The sequence below is a fragment of the Notamacropus eugenii genome, chromosome 3 (assembly GCF_028372415.1).
Source record: "Notamacropus eugenii isolate mMacEug1 chromosome 3, mMacEug1.pri_v2, whole genome shotgun sequence".
Classification (NCBI taxonomy): domain Eukaryota; kingdom Metazoa; phylum Chordata; class Mammalia; order Diprotodontia; family Macropodidae; genus Notamacropus; species Notamacropus eugenii.
The window spans coordinates 116,931,730-116,950,170 of record NC_092874.1 but is presented as its reverse complement, the minus strand read 5'-3'; the positions used below and the strand labels follow the sequence as shown (position 1 = coordinate 116,950,170).

The 18,441-nt window shown below is 36.1% G+C and overlaps 1 protein-coding gene across 1 annotated transcript in view; it reads right to left on the bottom strand.

The window, feature by feature from the left end:
• Window positions 1-18,441, bottom strand: part of CHCHD3 (coiled-coil-helix-coiled-coil-helix domain containing 3) — a 340,709-nt gene that overhangs the window by 268,118 nt on the left and 54,150 nt on the right. Inside the window, exon 3 of the mRNA XM_072652712.1 lies at window positions 913-982. Coding sequence (XP_072508813.1) covers window positions 913-982 — 70 coding nt within the window. The remainder of the gene's footprint in view (window positions 1-912; window positions 983-18,441) is intronic.

Sequence of the window (18,441 nt, the reverse complement as noted above, 5' to 3'; positions counted from 1 at the left end):
CTCCCTATTATCATTAACTCTATTTCAAGTCTCTATTACTTTTTTATTAAGAATTTTTTTTTGGGGGGGGGGGGTGTCCATTCCTGATTGTCACTAGTGTAGGGAACTTCTGCCCAGGAAATCCTTCTCCCGCAGAAGTTCAGCAGTTTCCCTATAACTTACAGTCTTAAAAGAGTTTACAGAGTTACAGTTTAAACTCTTAAGAGAGTTTAAGACACAAGTTTTAAATCATTTAATTCAGGTTATGTATCAGTATGTGTCAGAAGCAGGACCTGAGGCTGACTCCAAGGCCAATTCTAATCCACTACACTATGCTGTCTATTAAGTATACTTCATTATCTTCTAATTTTGCAAGTAACAGATATTAACACTGGAATATCTGAATTACCCAGAATATCTGACTAACCAAAACATCACTTTCCACTATGGCATCAAGTAACAATTTGCTACTTACACTCTGCTGTTGAGACAAATAAATTTGGGAAATCTTAGGTATTAGGACTTAGGACTCAGGTATTAGGTATTAGTAGCCCAGTTATACAATAGCTCAAAACACCCTGTAGTTAGCATAATTATTATTATTATTTTAAATTTGAGGAAACAAGCTCAAAAAGGGTAACTGACTTACCCACACTCTCCTAGCTAATAAACAACAAGCTAAAGATTAAAACTCAAGATTTCTGTTTCAAATGTAGTGCCCTTTTTCACTCTGCCATGTTTCCTTCTCCCAGAAGGAACCTCCAACGTCCCACACAGCTTTACCTCCTCATTTTGCAGAAGAGGAAACTAAAGCCCAGTGGAATTAATTCAGAATACAAAAAAACAGTAAGACTCCTTAATAAATCTGCCACCAGAAATATTAAATGGATAGGTTATACCATTAGAATATCTTCCATACAACATAAAACAAACCTCTTCAGATTTTCAGACTCTTTCATGGCCAATTCGTCAGCTACTCTTCTTCTTATTTCTTCTTCATTAGCTAGAATTAAGAAAAAATAATGCATAAGTAATTAAATAAAGACACCACTAGGAAACAACACATCAAATACTACTAAGTAAGTATGTCTGTTCCAGGAATCAGGAAATCATAACACTACAGAAGCAATGTAATCAACACTTGCTAATGATTCTAGGAGAGTTTTATCATCAGTCTATAAATAAATAGATTCTACAATCAATTTTAAAATGTCTAACAATCTCAAGAAACCATTTACTACTAAAAGGACCTGAGCCATTACATCAAGTTACTGCGAACATAATTTGCAATTCTTAAAATTGTCTTAGAAGTACGGAGATGGGGAATAATCAACGATGTGTAAGATCAAACATATTCAATGTCACTTTTTCACCCACAGATCTAAATCTTGTCCCTTCTTCCTCCACAGGAGCCCTAATCTACTCTCTACTCATACAGCTACCCCACTTCCTAGTTCAAACCCAAATCACTTCTCATGTATAATGACGTAATTACCTCCTGATTAGTCTTCCTGCCTCACACTTCTCCCCTCTCCAACCTACTCTACTCCACACATTTACAAAAATGACAGTCTTAAGGTAGGTCTAAGCATATTGCTCCCCTGATCAAAAGCCTCCAGTGGCTCCCTATTACCTTTAGAATCAAATAATCCCTCTATTTGGCGTTTAAAACTCTTCACGACACAGCACTGACCTAACTTTCAAGACTTGTCATATATTATTCCCTTCCATGCATTCTCTACTCCAGCCAACTTATCTACTTATCCTCTCCCAACATTCCACCCCTCCTCTTTGGCTTGGCACAGACCATCCCCCAAAGACGGCATGCTCCTCTCTGACTTTTAGGAATTCTAGATCTCTTCAAGGCCAAACTCATATGTCCCATCCCACAGGAAGCCTTGTTTGAACCCTCCCACCAAGCTGCAAATGCTGCCTCCAAAAAAACCCAATTACATTATATTTACTTTTTATATATTCTGCATCTGTTTCTATGTGTACATATTGTTTCCTCAATAGAGTGTAAGGTGACAGAGCCTTATTTTTGTTTTTTATCTACTGGTATCAGCATAGTGCCTGGCACTTAGAAGGTGCTTAATAAAATTATCATCTTGAAATTTCCATATTTATTAGAGAGAAATTATCTTTGGTATTATGGTGATCATGCAGATTGACTAAGTAAAACCACAAAACACTTAAATCATATTTTCAAATATATGAAATTCAAATTTAGGTATCAAAAGCTTTAAAAAAAAAAAAGTAGCACAGGCCAGTACTAAAGTTACAGTAAACGCTAAATAAATACTTCTTGACTTAACCCTAAACATTTGGCTTTCAGATTAGAGATTTCATATGGATCTGCTTTATAAGAGATGCCTAACAAATGTTCTAACAGCAAATTAAAGTACTGTTTCTCTCCTCTGCATTCTACCTTCCCTGCCTCCCCTACCCCCACCCCCTCACATAAAATATAGGAGTTTTTCAGTCAAGTCCCTCAGGAGTAAGAAGCTTTGACTCCATTAGAATCCTATTAGCAAACACATCTGGCAGAAAGGCAGACAATATAAAAGACCATAAATGTCTTGTGATGTCAGAAGATATCTAAATAGACAATATTACCTAGGGTGGGGGTAATTTAGGCAATTTAAAGACTAAGATAACAACTTTTTGAAAAATTTAAAGAAGTCAATTACTACTAAACACATCTGTAAGGATAGCTGACAAGTACTAAAGACAAAACTCTTCAAGGAAATCTTGAGAATGACATAAGATTCTGAAATACAAAAATAAAACATTCAAAGACCAAGAAGTTTTGGGCAATCCTCTCCTGACATATACAGGGAGAGAATTTCAGTACAACCTAATATGTTTGCTTATGCTGAGCTAAGATGGAGCAAATGTCATTATGGAAGGAAAAAAAATTTAAGGTTGTTTTTAAATCATTTTTTACTATGAGAAAGGAAAAACAGTAAAGGTCAGGTAATTTTTTTTAAAAAAAGGCTTGGGGCCAAAGATGGAAATTTTAATAGGAAATGTGGAAATAGGGTGGCCAAAAAAATAAAATCTATTTTTCATTTTATTCCAAAAATTTTTATCCTATTATTCACAAAAAATGTAAAGTAGATTAAGAAACTGTCTCTTAGACTTTTGGCCAAGATGACCTTAACTGAGGCAGGCAACTCAGCTCTTAAATCATTACTGCAGCAAAATTCTAATAATCTCACCAAACTGAGTAATAAAGAAATCCAATAAGAAACTATAGCAACTTCTTCCAAAGAAAAACTGGACAAACCGTTAGCGAGAAGACCAAGGACAACTGGAGAGGAGGCCACCAGAAAAGCCAGGACAAGGGCAAAAAAGATGTTATCAACCAGGTAACAGAGAATCTCAGAGCCTGCCAAGCAACATACCTGGAGGTGGGGGCTGTCTCCAGTCGTTCTGATCTATACCTAGCCTCTGGACCCGCATGGCTCCAGAGAAGAGGTAAGGCTGGTGACTTTGCACAGTCCCCCCTCACTTAAATCCAATTCACCTGAAAGTCACAGTATCACCTTCCTGATGACAAGGTCCTCTACGAGATCCAAGCACAAACTACAGCCTGGAGCAGTTAGAATAGAGGACTCCTCGGAGAAAGCATCAGGATGATCAGAACCCACAGCAGGTCCAGAAGGGGGCAGAAGGGCAGTGACCAATGTGGTGGAGGAAGAACAAAGGCCCAAACAATGCAATCCTAGGTCTTTCAGATTCAGAGCACTCAGTCCCGAAAGCCAGAGAAGACCCCAAAGAGCCAGTACTCTGAATCTCAAAGGAAGTCCTGACTCCCCCAGAACAAATCTTTGCATACTCTACTCTGCTAAGATGTAGCTCTCCTGGGTGTCACAGGACTCAGTATCTCCACCTGGCCCTTGAAAGGAGGTTTTGAATAGTTTAATCATGAGCACCCTTTCAAAGGTCCTCTCTCAAAATCTACTAATATTCTGCCTGGATTCATTCCTTAATGGTTAGCATTCTCTTCTTACACCATCATCTTCTTCCCATATCAGTGTTTCAGAATGCCCAGTTTTCAGTGCACAAACCTCATTCCATATTCCCCATGGTCCAATCTCTTATTACCAGTCCCCTGAATTCTATCTCCCAAATATCTTACTCCAGATCTACCTACCTCTTCCACTATACTTTCTGGAAAGCAAGTTTCATAGACAATAAACTTGTTTTATCTTAAACATTTTCCTTTTCCTTTCCCATTCCTTCATTCCTCACTGAGACCTGGTTTCCTTCAAATGATATAACATTTTCTGGCCTCCCTTTCCTAACAGTTTTCGCTGAAACCCCCAGAACTGGTGAAAGTAGGGAAATCAAAATACTCTTTCCTCCACAATGCCCATTCCAGACTCTTCCTCTATTACCACCACTCAGTAACTTCTTTTCCTTTGAAGTTCATTCAATTAAATTTATCACTCAATCAAAATTCTAGTAGTTCTATCTACTCTGGAGCACTCTTCTTCCTTACTCATTGAGTTCAGGGCCAAGATCACAGTCTTTCTCTCCATCTCAATTCCTACAACTCATAAAACGAGATTGTAACATACATATTGACAAACCTTGAAAAACCCCTAATTTCCCAGTTCCTCAATTCAGCCAATTCCAGTGTATGCCTCCAGTACACCTTGATCTTGTAGTCATCCAAAAATATTCCAATTCCATGTTCAAGAACTCTGAAATTCTGTATCTGATCATAATCATCAGATTATGTAATACATAATCATAAGTACATAATCATGTACTGTCCTCTACATGTGAGCTTCTGGCCCTCTTATCCATCTGCCAATTATGCCTTGGATTACTCCAACCAAAAGTCACTTTTGCAACTAATCAGGTTGGTCTGGATGAGGAAAAACTGGAAAAAATGTTGACTGGGTTCACTAAAAATTTATGTTATAGGGCAGAGCCAAGACGGCAGAGTAAAGGCAGAAACTTGCCCAAGGTTTCCCCTAAATTCTTCCAAATACCTTTAAAAATTGATTATAAACAAATTTTAGAGCAGCAGAACCCATAAAAGGAGTGAAACAAATTTCCAGATCAAGACAACCTGGAAGGTCAGCAGGAAAGGTCTGTTGCACCAGGGTGAGAGAGGAACACAGACTATCAGCAAATCTGGAACAGGTCTCAGGGAGACTGAATCAGTGGTAGCAGTAGCAGGTTGGAGACCTCACAGCCCAGAGATTCCAAAGACAACTTAGAAGATCAGCAAGAAAGGTCTATCCCACCTACATGAGAGTAGAGCTCAGTGCAGCAGCACAGGTCCCACTAGCTCAGCCCCAGAGACAGTAAACCAGGAGCAGGCCTTGGGGTGATTTAATTAGCAGCTGCAGTAACAGCAGCTACTTTAGAAGCTCTCAGTCCACAGACGGGGAAAGGGGGATGTCTGAAGGACACTAGTGGGGGCATTTTGCTAGCACTGAGGCAGGACTCTGTTGTTTGCCCATCCTCAGATCCTGGTAGCAGTACTGGGTGGCAGTCTTAGGACAAGGAGGAGCACTGGCACAGCAGAGCTTGCTGCTACAGTGGAGCAGGGACCCACGTCATAGTTCCAGAGCAGAAAACAGTGCTCTGGTCATTCACAGACCAGTGCACAAGCCAGGAGAGTAGTAAACACCTCTCCTTAAATGATAACACCTTGGAAGAACTGAAAACTTACAGGTCCCTAGACCCATCTCTGACAACAGCTGCACAAAACCCTAAAGTTTGTGACAGTACAACCTCCACCCTGGAAGCTGAGTCCTACTTTAACAAAGAGTTAAAAGTCAAGTAATAGGCTGGGAAAAGCTCTGACTACAGAAAGTTACTATGGTGACAAGGTGACAAAACACACACTTTGAAGAAGACAACAAAGTCAAAGTTCCTATATTCAAAGTCTCTAAGAAAAATATGAATTGGTCTCAGGCCATGGAAGAGCTCAAAAGGAATTTTGAAAATCAAGTAAGACAGGTAGAGGAAAAATTGAGAAGAGAACTGAGAGTGATATATGAAAAATATGTCAATAGTTTGATAAAGGAGACAAAAAAAAACTGAAGAAAATAACACCTTAAAAACAGATGAGGTAAAATGGTAAAAGAGGTACAAAAACTCAATGAAGAAAAGAATGTCTTAAAAAAACAGAATTGATCAAATAGAAAAGGAAGTTCAAAAGTTCACTGAAGAAAATAATTCCTTTAAAATTAGAAAGGAGCAAATGGAAGCTAATACTTTATGAGAAATCAAGAAACAATAAAACAAAAAGAATGAAAAAACAGAAGACAATGTAAACTATCTCATGGGAAAACAAATGACCCGGAAAATAGATTTAGGAGAGATAATTTAAAAATTACTGGACTACCTAAAAGTCATGATCAAAAAATGAGCTTAGACATCACCGTTTAAGAAATTATCAAAGAAAACTGCCCTGATATTCTAGAGTCAGAGGGTAAAGTAGAAATTTTAAAAATTCACCACCTCCTAAAAGAGATCCCAAAATGAAAACTGGCAGGAACATTATAGCCAATTTCCAGAGTTCCCAGGTTAAGGAGAAAATATTGTAGGCAGCCAGAAAGAAACAATTCAAGTATCATGGAGTCACAATCAGGATAACACAAGATTTAGCATCTTCTACATTAAAGGACTGGAGAGCTTGGAATATGATATTCCAGAGGACAAAGGAGCTGGGATTACAAACAAGAATCACCTACTCCGCAAAACGGAGTATAATCCTTCAGGTAAAAAAAAATGGACATCCAATGAGATAGAGGACTTTCAAGCATTTTTGATGAAAAGATCAGAGCTGAATAGAAAATCTGATTTTCAGATACAAGGCTCAAGAGAATCACATAAAGGTAAACCAGAAAGAGAAAGCATAAAGGACTTAACAAAAAGTTAAACTGTTTACATTCCTACATGGGAAGATGATACTTGCAACTTAAAAGAACGTTTTGATTATTAGGGCAGTTAGAAGGAATATAGATTAGATAGATAGACAGATAGACAGATAGACAGATAGACAGATAGACAGACAGACAGACAGATAGATAGATAGATAGATAGATAGATAGATAGATAGATAGATAGATAGATAGATAGATAGATAGATAGATGATAGATAGATAGACAGACAGACATAGATATAGACATATAGATATAGATATATATACCTCTATATATAGACAGAGGGCACTGGTGTAAGTTGAAAATGAAGGGATGATGTCTAAAAAATAAAATTAATGAATGAGAGAGAGGAATGTACTAGGAGAAACAGAAAGGGAGAGGTTGAATGGAGTAAATTATCTCTCATAAATGAGGGAAGAAAAACTTTTACAGTAGGGAGGGGAGAGGCAGGAAGGTGGGCAAGTGAGGGGGAATTTTACTCTCATCACAATTGATTCAAAGAGGGAATAACACACACATTCAACTGAGTATAGAAATCTATCTTACCCTACAGAAAAGTAGAAGGGGAAAGGGATAAGAGAAATGGGGAGAGGGGAAGGGATTATGGGGGAGGAGATAATCAGAAGCAAAACACTTTTGAGGAGGGACAGGGTGAAAGGAAAGAGAGAATAGAATAGAATAAACAAGAAAAAGGAAAGCAGGATGGATGGAAATAGTTTGCAATAGTAATAGCAATAGCAATTGTGAAAAATTGTGAAAAAATTTTGAAGCAAATTTTTCTGATAAAGGTCTCATTTTCAAACATCCAGAGAACTGAGTCAAATTTATAAAAACAAGAGCCATTCTCCAACTGATAAATGATCAAAAGATATGATCAGTTTTCAGATGAAGTAATCAAAGTTATCTGTAGTCATACTAAAAAATACTCTAATTTACTATTGATTAGAGAAGTGCATATTAAAACAATTCTGAGGTACTACCTCATACCTAATTAGATTGGCTAATAGGACAGAAAAGGTAAATGACATGTATTGGAGGGGATGTGGGGAAAATGAGATATTAGTGCATTGTTGGCAGAGTTCTGAACTGATTCAATCATTCTCCAGCGAAATATGATACTATGCCCAAAGGGCTATAAAACCATGCGTACTCTTTGACCTAGAAATACAACTTGGTCTATATCTCGAAAAAGTGAAAAAGGACCTATATTTTAAAAAATATGTGTAGCAGCTCTTTGCTGTGGGCAGAAAATTAGAAACTGAGGGAATGCCCATCAATTGGAGAACAAGTCGTGATACGTGATTATGATAGAATACTATTATGCTATAAGAAATGATGAGCAGGATTCTCTCTATCAAAAATAAAATGTCCTATATACAAGGTAACAACAATATTGTAAAATGATCAACTATGAATGACTTAGCTATTCTCAGTAACACAATGAACCAATACAGCTCTGAAGGACTTACGATGAAAAATGCTATTCATCCCCATAGAAAGAACTAATGGTATCTGAATACGATTAAAGCATACTTTTTTACTTAATTTTCTTGAGTTTTTTTGCCTGTTTTCTTTCACAACATGATTATTATGGAAATGTTTTATATGACTACACATGTATAACATATATTGAATTGCCTTCTGGGGAGGGAGGACACAGACAGAATTTGGAACTCAAAGTTTTAAAAACTGTTAAAAATAGTTTTTATATGTAACTAGGGAAAAACAAAAGATTAAATTAAAATGTACAAATTTATATTATATAAACTCAACCGGGTCCTAGAGTAATACTCCAAAACTGGGAGAAGAGGTGACAAATAGGAGAGGGCAAGTCCTCAAGGCAAGTGGAAGAAAGCCTGCAGGAATAGCATTGCCTTAAAGGAGATTAAGCAAAAATAAAAGAAACAAAGTACCATCTTTAAAGAGAAATTGGAATTTTTTTTTAAAAATCCTAATTTAGAACCATGTGTCAATGTGAAAATAGAAAGAATGGAAAAGTCTCAGAAACGTCATAGTCAAAATCAGAGCTTCCATGTCAAAAGAAAATTACTGCAAGCAATCAAAAAGATTTCAAATACTATGGGATGGTAGTCAGGCTCATTCAACACCTAGAAGCAACAGTAATAATAAAAGCAATGATAATCATAACCATAATATGTATTCATATATAAATGCTTTCAGGTTTGCAAAGCCCTCCTCACAAAAACTCTGGGAAGCAGGTATTAGTATGATCCCAGTTTTACAGATGGAGAAATGAGGAGGTCCAGTGACTTGTCCAGGGTCATACTGGGACTTAGAGTGTGAGGCTAGATTTGAGCTGAGGTTTTGTTGAACACAGGCAGGCACTCTGTCCAGTGCACCACCTCACTGTCTTCTGCCATAAATAAGAAGAGATCACAAAAGGCAAAAGAAACAGACTTAAAACCAACAATAACTTACCCTTCAAATCAAAATATGATCCTGCAAAGAGGGGGAAACAATGAACCTTTAATGGAAGAGGACTTCCAAGCATATCTGATGAAAAGAACTGGACTAAGTAAACACAAAAATCCAGAGAAATATAGAAAGGTAAAAAATAAAAAATTGTAAATGAAGACATAGAAGGAAATTTTGATGATGAAGGGCTAATTCCCTAATTGGAAGAGGAGAAACAAGTTTTCTTTCAAAATTGTAAGTCTTTAAAGGCCACTGAGAAATCTGAACAAGAAAAACAGAGGTCCTAGGGGTGGAGGACTTTTTTTGTTATCAAGGTTTTGACAGGGGAAAGAAAAGAAAGGTTAAAAAGAATACACTGTTATTTTGAAAAAGGAGGAATAAGGAGAAAAGGCCTACTATATCCCAAGAGTTATATAAACTTGAAGAGCTAAAGGGAGTGGGCATCAGATATGCTTCACTTTTATCTGAACTGGACAAAGGAAAGCTAAACACATGTGCCCACACAGCACACAGTTTGGGGTTGTAGTGATACACGAAATTCTACAGTATGTGTTCTTAACCTTTTCTCTCTTTTTTTGCTAATGTCATAGATCCCTCTGTTAGTCTGGTGAAGGCCCTTGACCCTTCTTAGAATCATGTTTTTAAAGACATAAAATAAAATGCATAGGATTCCAAGGGAAATCAGTTATGATGAAATAAAGATGATTTTTTTTTTCCTCATCCAAGTTCATGGGCCCCTGAAAACTATCTGTGGGTCCCAAGTAAGAAATGTTGCTCTACAGTGAATCAGGTAAGGAGAGGGAGAGAGAGGATTAAAGGAAAGCACAGGACAGGAGAAGGAATACTTCAAAGCAAAAGGAATTGTACATCTCAAAGCGAGGATTAAAAGAAAATGAAAAAAAGAACAACATATAAAAGGGGTACCCATGAACTGAGACACAGTCGAACAAATAAATGTAATGGAATATTAATGAGCCAAATAAATTATGAATAAGATTGTTTCAGAGAATCCTGAAAGGACTTATGGAAAGTGAAGAGAGCAGAACCAGGGGAATAATGTATACAAATAACGGCACTATTCTAATAAACTAAGGCATAAGTAATGCCTTCAACTTTTTTAGAGAGCGGTACCATTAGCAATGAAATTTTAAAACATTAAAAAGGACAATTAATTAGTAAACTTGTGATTACTTTAAGTAATTTTTAATTTAAATTTAATATAGCATGTGACATACATTTTTTCCTTACACTAAAAAAACTACTTTAGATGCAGAGACAGTACTGGACCTTTTAAAAAAGCATGTATTTCAATTTTCTCCAAAGTCCCACCCCACAAACTTTTTTTTTATAAGAAAAGACCAGATTCTATGGTTTCAAAGTTTCTGGAAATAGTCATCTATACTAATGACAGTGCTCTAGTCAGAGTTACAAACTTCCAGTTTTCCACCAAATTGGAAATTTCCATACTTGAAATTAATCCTCATCTTTAGGTCTTCAGTTACAACTAATAAATGCAAAGAATAACATTCTTCAGCAAATTCTAATTATAAAGAGCTACAACATAAGAAGCCTTACTTCTGGTTAAATCATACTACTTCCCCTTACAGTCTAAAGAATTTTCCATAATTGCATTATAGTTCACCAGGCATGATTCAAATATGCTTTGGAACTTAAAAATAAACTTATTTTATTTGAATGTAAATTTACAAAATAAAGAATATAATTTCCATATATAGACTGTGGAAGATTACTCATGACTCTGTAGTTAAACTGTAGTCATTTCATGAAGGAGCCAGAGAGGCACCAAAATATATTACTATAGTTTTTATAATGTTGTCATTGTATACAGTACAATAAACACTTGGCTATCAAAGCAATCATATAGCTTATATGCAAACAGAAGATTCAATTCACTAAAATTTTATTCATTATCTACTATGCAAAGGATACCCTGCTAGACTGGGGATTCAAAGACAAACCAAGAAACATTCTCTTGCCCTTAAGGACCATATATTTCTATTAGGAAAAATACAACATTTAAACACATAAATGTATAAAAAATAAATTTAAGCAGGAATCCTCTTAGAGATTTACTGTACAAAAACATAAGCATGAAACTTCTAGGGGATGTCTGGGGATGACTATCAGGGTAAATTCAGGGTAATAACCTACACATTTTCTACATTAAAAAGTCCTACAACATTCATGTAACAAAGACCTAATCATTCTCTACTGTGCTAGTGATATATTTTACAAGAATAAAGTTTTCCCTTTTTTCCCTAATGTATTTCTAATAAGAATTGTTAGTGTCTGAGTCTTAGTCCTCTGACACCATCAATGTCCCATGTAATAAACAACTGTAGCACACCACAGGAACACTAGGTGGAGCAGTGGAAGAGCACCAGCCTTGAAGTCAGGAAGACTCGTCTTTATGAGTTCAAATCTGGCCTCAGACTCTTAGCTGTGTGACCCTTGCATCACATAACCCTGTTTCTTCATCTGTAAAGTGAGCTGGAGAAGGAAATGGCAAACCATTTGAGTACCTTTGCCGGGAAAGAAGTTAAACCCAAAAACCCAAATGGAGTCTGGAAGAGTAGAGTCAGACACAACTGAAGAACTAAATAGATAATATACACAGAATATGGTAGAAACAATATCCTGACCCCTGCTCTGAAATAGGCTAATTTTTCCTCAAGAGATACTAAAGACCATCCTTGAGTCCTGGTTGGCTCAGGGAACTCCAAGTCTAGGCTGCTGACCTCACATCATAATCAGCTGAGTACAAAGCAGGAAGTAGCTTAACAGCTGGACTGGTGCATCATCATAAAGCATTCCACTCAACTGAATCAATGTGAGGTATCCTCAATGCCTTATTCTGATTTTTTTAATATCCCTCTCTGGCTATGGTTGAAGAACTCTCTTTTTATAAACTTGTAAATAACTGAAGAGCTCTTGTTTTGTTCCCATACTAAATCTATTGTATCCAGAGGACTTGCTCTGAGTCAGGCTCAACCCAGAACACAGGGCAAGCCAGCTATTAGTAGTCAGAAAAAATCAGTGATAATCTAGATAATCTAATACTTCTTTTCCTCAGCTGTAGGCCAATTGTTGGTATTAAAAAATATTTTAAGGCAGGCCAACAGAATAGATAATAAAGACAAGTAGAGAAAGATGATTCAGGAGTTCTTAAGGTTTGGGGGGGGGGGGTTTCGGTGTATCGCGCACCCATTTGGCAGTCTGGTGAAGCCCATGGGCCTCTTCTCTGAATAATGTTTTAAAATGCATAAAATAAAATATGTAGGATGACAAAGGTAACCAATTATCTTGGAGTGTTTAAAAAAAAAAATCAAGAAAAAAGTTAAGAACAAGTGAACACCCAGTTCAAAGTGATTAAAAGATCATTTTAGGATTTCCTTTCCTTTGAAATTTTAGTGACTTCAAAAGCTGGGAGTTCTCTAGGACCAGAGGTAGGGAAACTGTGGCTTGTGGCAACATGTGGCCTTTAAAGTCCTTGTGTGCAACCTTTTGACTTGAGTACAAGTTTTACAGAACATATCCTTTTATTAAGGGGCACAGTTGAGGGGTTAGGTGGCACAATGAATAGGGCACTGGCCCTAGAATCAGTAAGAACTGAGTTCAAACTCATGCATTTACCAGCTGTGTGACCCCAGGAAAGTCACAACCTCTGAATGACTCCGTTTCCTCAACTATAAAATGGGCATAATGAACCTACCTACCTGACAGGATTGTGGTTAAGATCAAAGGAGATAACATCTGTAAAGCACTTAACAAGGTACCTGGAATATAGGAGGTGCTACATAAATGCTTATTCCCTTCCCCCCACTTTTATTAAAAAATCACAGAACCAAGACACTTTTCATTTTGATCATTACCAATGAAACTTCAAAAATAAGGATAATGAATACAAAATGGTGAGGCTGAAACAATTTTTCTTGTTTTCCTCTAAAAACACACTAGGAGAAAATATATATAAGGACTATAAATGAATATTTTTCTTTAAAATGCTCAGTTTAAAGAGAAACAGGAACTATTAATCAAATGTTTTAATATTTGGCCATCTGTTCAAACCAATGTGACATTTTTTTAAATTTGTTTCTTTGGGATGGCAAACCTTTGTGTGAGGGCTTAAAAAATGGTACAATGGATATTACCACAAGGCCTCTTAAACAAGTATAAGCTAGCTATATCACGAACTTCTATGTAAAGTTTCACAAATTTACAACCAAAGAACTGAAGCCTGAAAAATTAGGTGCTTCACAAAGAAAGGTTCCAAATCCAACAAAATAACAGTTATGAAGTGATAAAGGATATCAGAGCAGAAAAGGTTTATACATCCCTGTAAGGAACGGAAATCAGGCACAATTGAGAAAAAAGTCAGTGTTTCTAAAACGTTACTAGAGATTGGAACATATTACAACTTTTTATTCTCAAAACCTGGAGAAAAAAATTAGCTACACATGAGAAGTTTTAAAATAGTCAAATAAAGCCCTAACAAAAAAAGTTTACAATTTAAGAAAGTAAATCAAGTATAGACATATATAATGAAGTATATCAGCATTAACAGTGAATATAAATATATATTTATCATTAAATTAATATCATACAAAATTTAAAACTATGTCTCCTGCTGATAAAGCTGATCCAAAATAAGAAAGAAAGAAGCTCTACCACTTGGAGAAATCTGTTTAAAAATGGCTTTTCTGAAAACATTCTTTTCAGCTTTCAACAGTTGAACGTTTTCTCAAATAAAACTTATTAAAACTAAAAGGTCAGTGTTTCAGGATGGACTACTAAAACAGAAACAGGGGAAAGGCCAACTTTCCCTGTTAGCACACTGTGATTTTCCACATGCTCTTTAGGGAACAGCAAAGTTTGAGAAATGGGGAGGGGAAGGACAAATAGATAAGAATGATTGATGCCACAAATCAGATCTGTTATGGAAATTAGCAAAGTTATTTCAAGTCTGTTAAGTATTTTGCTATGTTATTAAAAGATGTGTGAAAATTTTCTTTTAAAATATTTTAAAACAAAAGGACATTTTTTCATATTTCTCCAAAAAATATATTTTTAAAACAAACAAATATAGACAATTGGACACAAATACTGGCATTTTGACAACTGTTTATAAATGGCTTTAGTGACCAAATAAGACATTAAAAAAAGTACCTAAAGTTTAGTTTCAGGAAGTATGGTCCTTAACAACTTAATAATACATTGTTTTAATGCCGTCTCTGGGCAAAAGCAGCTTAAAATTACTAACAAGATATTTTGAGCTATTCTAGGTATAAACAAAGTCTACTGATACAAAAATTTATGAATGTATACTTCATAACTCTTTCAGTGTCCTTAGACTGGCACAAAACTCATGCATTTTGAAACTCAGATTTCAAGATCAAACTGGTAACTAACATGCCAAGGTTCCCAAACTTACACTATAATTCTGAGAATTTTTGGAAACTGGAGATCTGGAGCTGAGCCTCAATTTGGTTCTCTCAGTATGTATGGTCTTAAATTCTCAAATCACCTGACCCTCTCTTTCAGGTTACAAAAATGGTGCCATTCTAGGCCTCCATCATCTGACTTTCCAAAGAGAGATTTAGATAATTTGATCTCTAAGATAAACTTCCAGCTCTAAATCTTAAAAGACTAGATCTCAAACTCTTCCTAAAAAGATAACACAAGTACCCCAATGTGATTGGGAATGACAACCAATTATATCATATGCCTGTGTAAAGCTCCTAAGGGGAAGAAACTATCTTTTACCTTTCTCTTTGTGTCCCCAAAAGAGTGCCTGAGACACAGTAGCTTTTTAATAAATGTTTATTAACTGTCTCTTTACTTTCTTATAATAAATTAGACATTTATTTAATCATTAGAGATGAATTATGACAAGTTTAAAGTCATACCTGAGGTCCTCAGACTCCACATCCAGGTCTACATCAAAAGACACTGGTTAACTAGAGGTTATAGCACTTAAGAAACATAGCAGCTCTTTCAATTTTTCTGGTCTTCCTATTTTGATGTCATAAATCGACTACATAAAAAATAAACTACAGTAGGAAAATAAGTTATCACCATAAAATTCAATACAAATTTGCAAACAATAAGTTTTAAATGTCAGGGGATGGGGAACCTGTGGACTCCAGGTCAAATGTGGCCCTCCAAGTCTTCAAACAGGGCCCTTTGTCTGAATCCAAACATTACAGGACAAATCCCCCTAATAAAAGGATTTGTTCTATAAAACTTGGATTCAGTCAAAAGGCTGTACCCAAGAACCTACAAAGTTACATGTAGCCTTGAGGCCTCAGGTTACCCACCCCTGGACTAGATTGCCTTGGAGGTCCATTTCAGTTCTAAATCTTGACTGTTCCAAAGGTAGAACAAAGCAAGCTATAATCAAATTATATAATATAACCAAATTTATTTTGCTACTCATATAAAGTCTTAATAAATATTAGTAATAATAATAATGTCTAAAACTATAGTAATAATAAAGTCTTTTAGACTTAAATTCTTAACTACAACCACTTATTAGAAATGCATTTATAGATTAAAAACTTCATTCTGTATAAACACTGAAAGACAAAAATCAGCATGTCAGTAGGACAAGGGTCAATGATATCCTTGGTATGAGAATTCTCCATTCCATTCCCAACAACCTCAGAAAGTTAGTTACACCTGAGACTCAGGGTACTCATTTTATTCTTAGGGTTACATAGTTATTGAGAGTCAGAGGCGAGCTTTATACTCAAGTATTCCTGTCTTTGGTTTAAAAGCAGTGTTGGCTTTTATATTCTTGAGCTCAAAGATCACTGCAGATGGCAACTGCAGCCATGAAATTAAAAGATGCTTGCTCCTTGAAAGGCAAGCTATGGCAAATCTGGACAGCAGACTAAAAAGCGGAGACAAAGGTCCATATAGTCAGAGACATGTTTTTTCCAACAGTGATATACATCTGTGAGAGCTATTCTATGATGAAGTGCCACAGAACTGACATGTTAGAACAGTGGTGCTAGAAAAGACTTTTGAGAGATCCTGGGACAGCAAAATCAAATCTGTCAATACTTAAAGAAATTGATTCAGACTATTCACTGAAAGGACAAATACTAAAGTTGAAGCTTCAATACTTTGGCCACATAATGAGAAGCCAGAACTCATTGGAAAAAAACTTGATGGTGGAGAAGATTGAAGGCAAAAGGAAAAGGGGAAGCCAGAGTATGAGATGGATACGTAATATCACAGAAACAAGAAGAATGAGCTTGGACAGACCTCAGAAGATATCGAAAGATGGAGCCTAGCATGCTGTGGTCCATGCAGTCACAAAGAGTTGAACACGACTGAATAACCGAACAACAATTTCTGTATTCAAATTCAGTGTTCCATCCCCTACACCATGTTGCCTCTCATTCCTCTACTGGCTGCACTCCACACTTCCTCTACATGCCCCAGAAACCTCTTCATTTTAGAAGCTCAATCTAGCCCAGGAATTCACACATTGGAAGTACAGTTATCCCTTACACATCACAACTTTCCCCACTGTGGTTTTGATATAGCACAGATTGGCATAAGAAATTAAATGGGAATCGTCTGGGAGTTTTGCAGAAACCACAAAGGCCAGCAGACAGCACGGAAAAAGTTTAGAAACTCAGAAATATATAAAATGCAAGTAGAGTATTGTATAATATCAATGTTTGTATTGTATAACTGTATGATATCAAATTTTACAATAAGTTAGTGTAAAAAAACCCATAAAAGAAAAAGAAAAAATTCAGACTCCTTCTCTGGTACGAAAGGAGGGCCAAAAAATTTCCAGAGTATGATGGGGGTGGGGGGGAGGTTTCCACACCCCTACCCCTCGGAAAGGATAACTGTACCTCTGCCTCCACAGTGCCTCCCTATGTTTGAATGATTCCTTCCAGAATTTCCATTTAAGGAGGGGGCACAGACTAATCACATCTTCAATCCTCTTCTACATTCTGGACTTTCTTTGTCAAGCCACAAAGCCCAATATCTACTTCAGCTTCCTTTTATGCTTATACACAGTCTTCCCCATTTGAATGGAAGTTCTTTGAGGTTCACCTTTTCAAAATTTTTCATATTTTATTTCTCTCTTTCTGATAAAATTTGTATTCCCAGTGCTTAGAACAATAATAAATGCATAAATGACAAAGCCCATTTTTCAGTGGGAAAATAACAGTAATGAAAAAGAAAACAGTTGAATCAAGGATGTTTTTAAAAGGTAGGGGAGAAAACTGGTTGCAATAAAACGAGGGAGGCTTTGTCTTGTGATTACATGGATTACAAAATGAATCTTTTTTGGTGCTTTATCTTCTATAAGGTTATTAAGAGTTGGTTGGGTAAAGGACAAAGATATAACTAAAACATCTGGTATTCTATAGGAAATATGAAATTATTTGACATTCATGTGATAAAAAAAATCAATGAAAGAAAAAGTATTTCTTCAAGACTGTAGTAGGCACTGGGGACACACAAACAGAAAAACAGGACAGCCCCTGCTCTCAAAGAGCTCACATTTAAATAGAGGGAGACAGGTTTCAAACACCATCTACTCTACAGACTAATAATTGTCAATCTGAGATAGACATGCACACAAACAATAAACATATTCAACTGACACTTAGCATTAACTATCAAATAAGAATAATATATCTTAAGGCTGTCTTTGAAAAATGACATCTGTCTAGATACCTGGCAGGGTAGCTACTACTATACAGGCATTAATGAAGATGTCAGAATGAAAATCCTTAACTGCATGTTAAAAATCATAAATACTGATCAGAAAGCACAGTGTTAAAAACAGCTTGGCGACCTAATATTAACAACATCAACTTAATGGCTTATTATGTAGCTTTATTGCTCATTCAGGATTTATAAGTCATTTTAAAATTCTAATTTTGAATGACATAATATGCAAATAACCTTCATTTTATTGTTTGACACCTCATAAGCACTCCAGAGCTACAGCCAGATATTTCATTCCATGTGAAAACAAACATCAACAACCAGCTGCTAAACTCTGCACACCAGGAAGAAAGAAATCCATAGCTCACCTTCCACGGATTACATTTC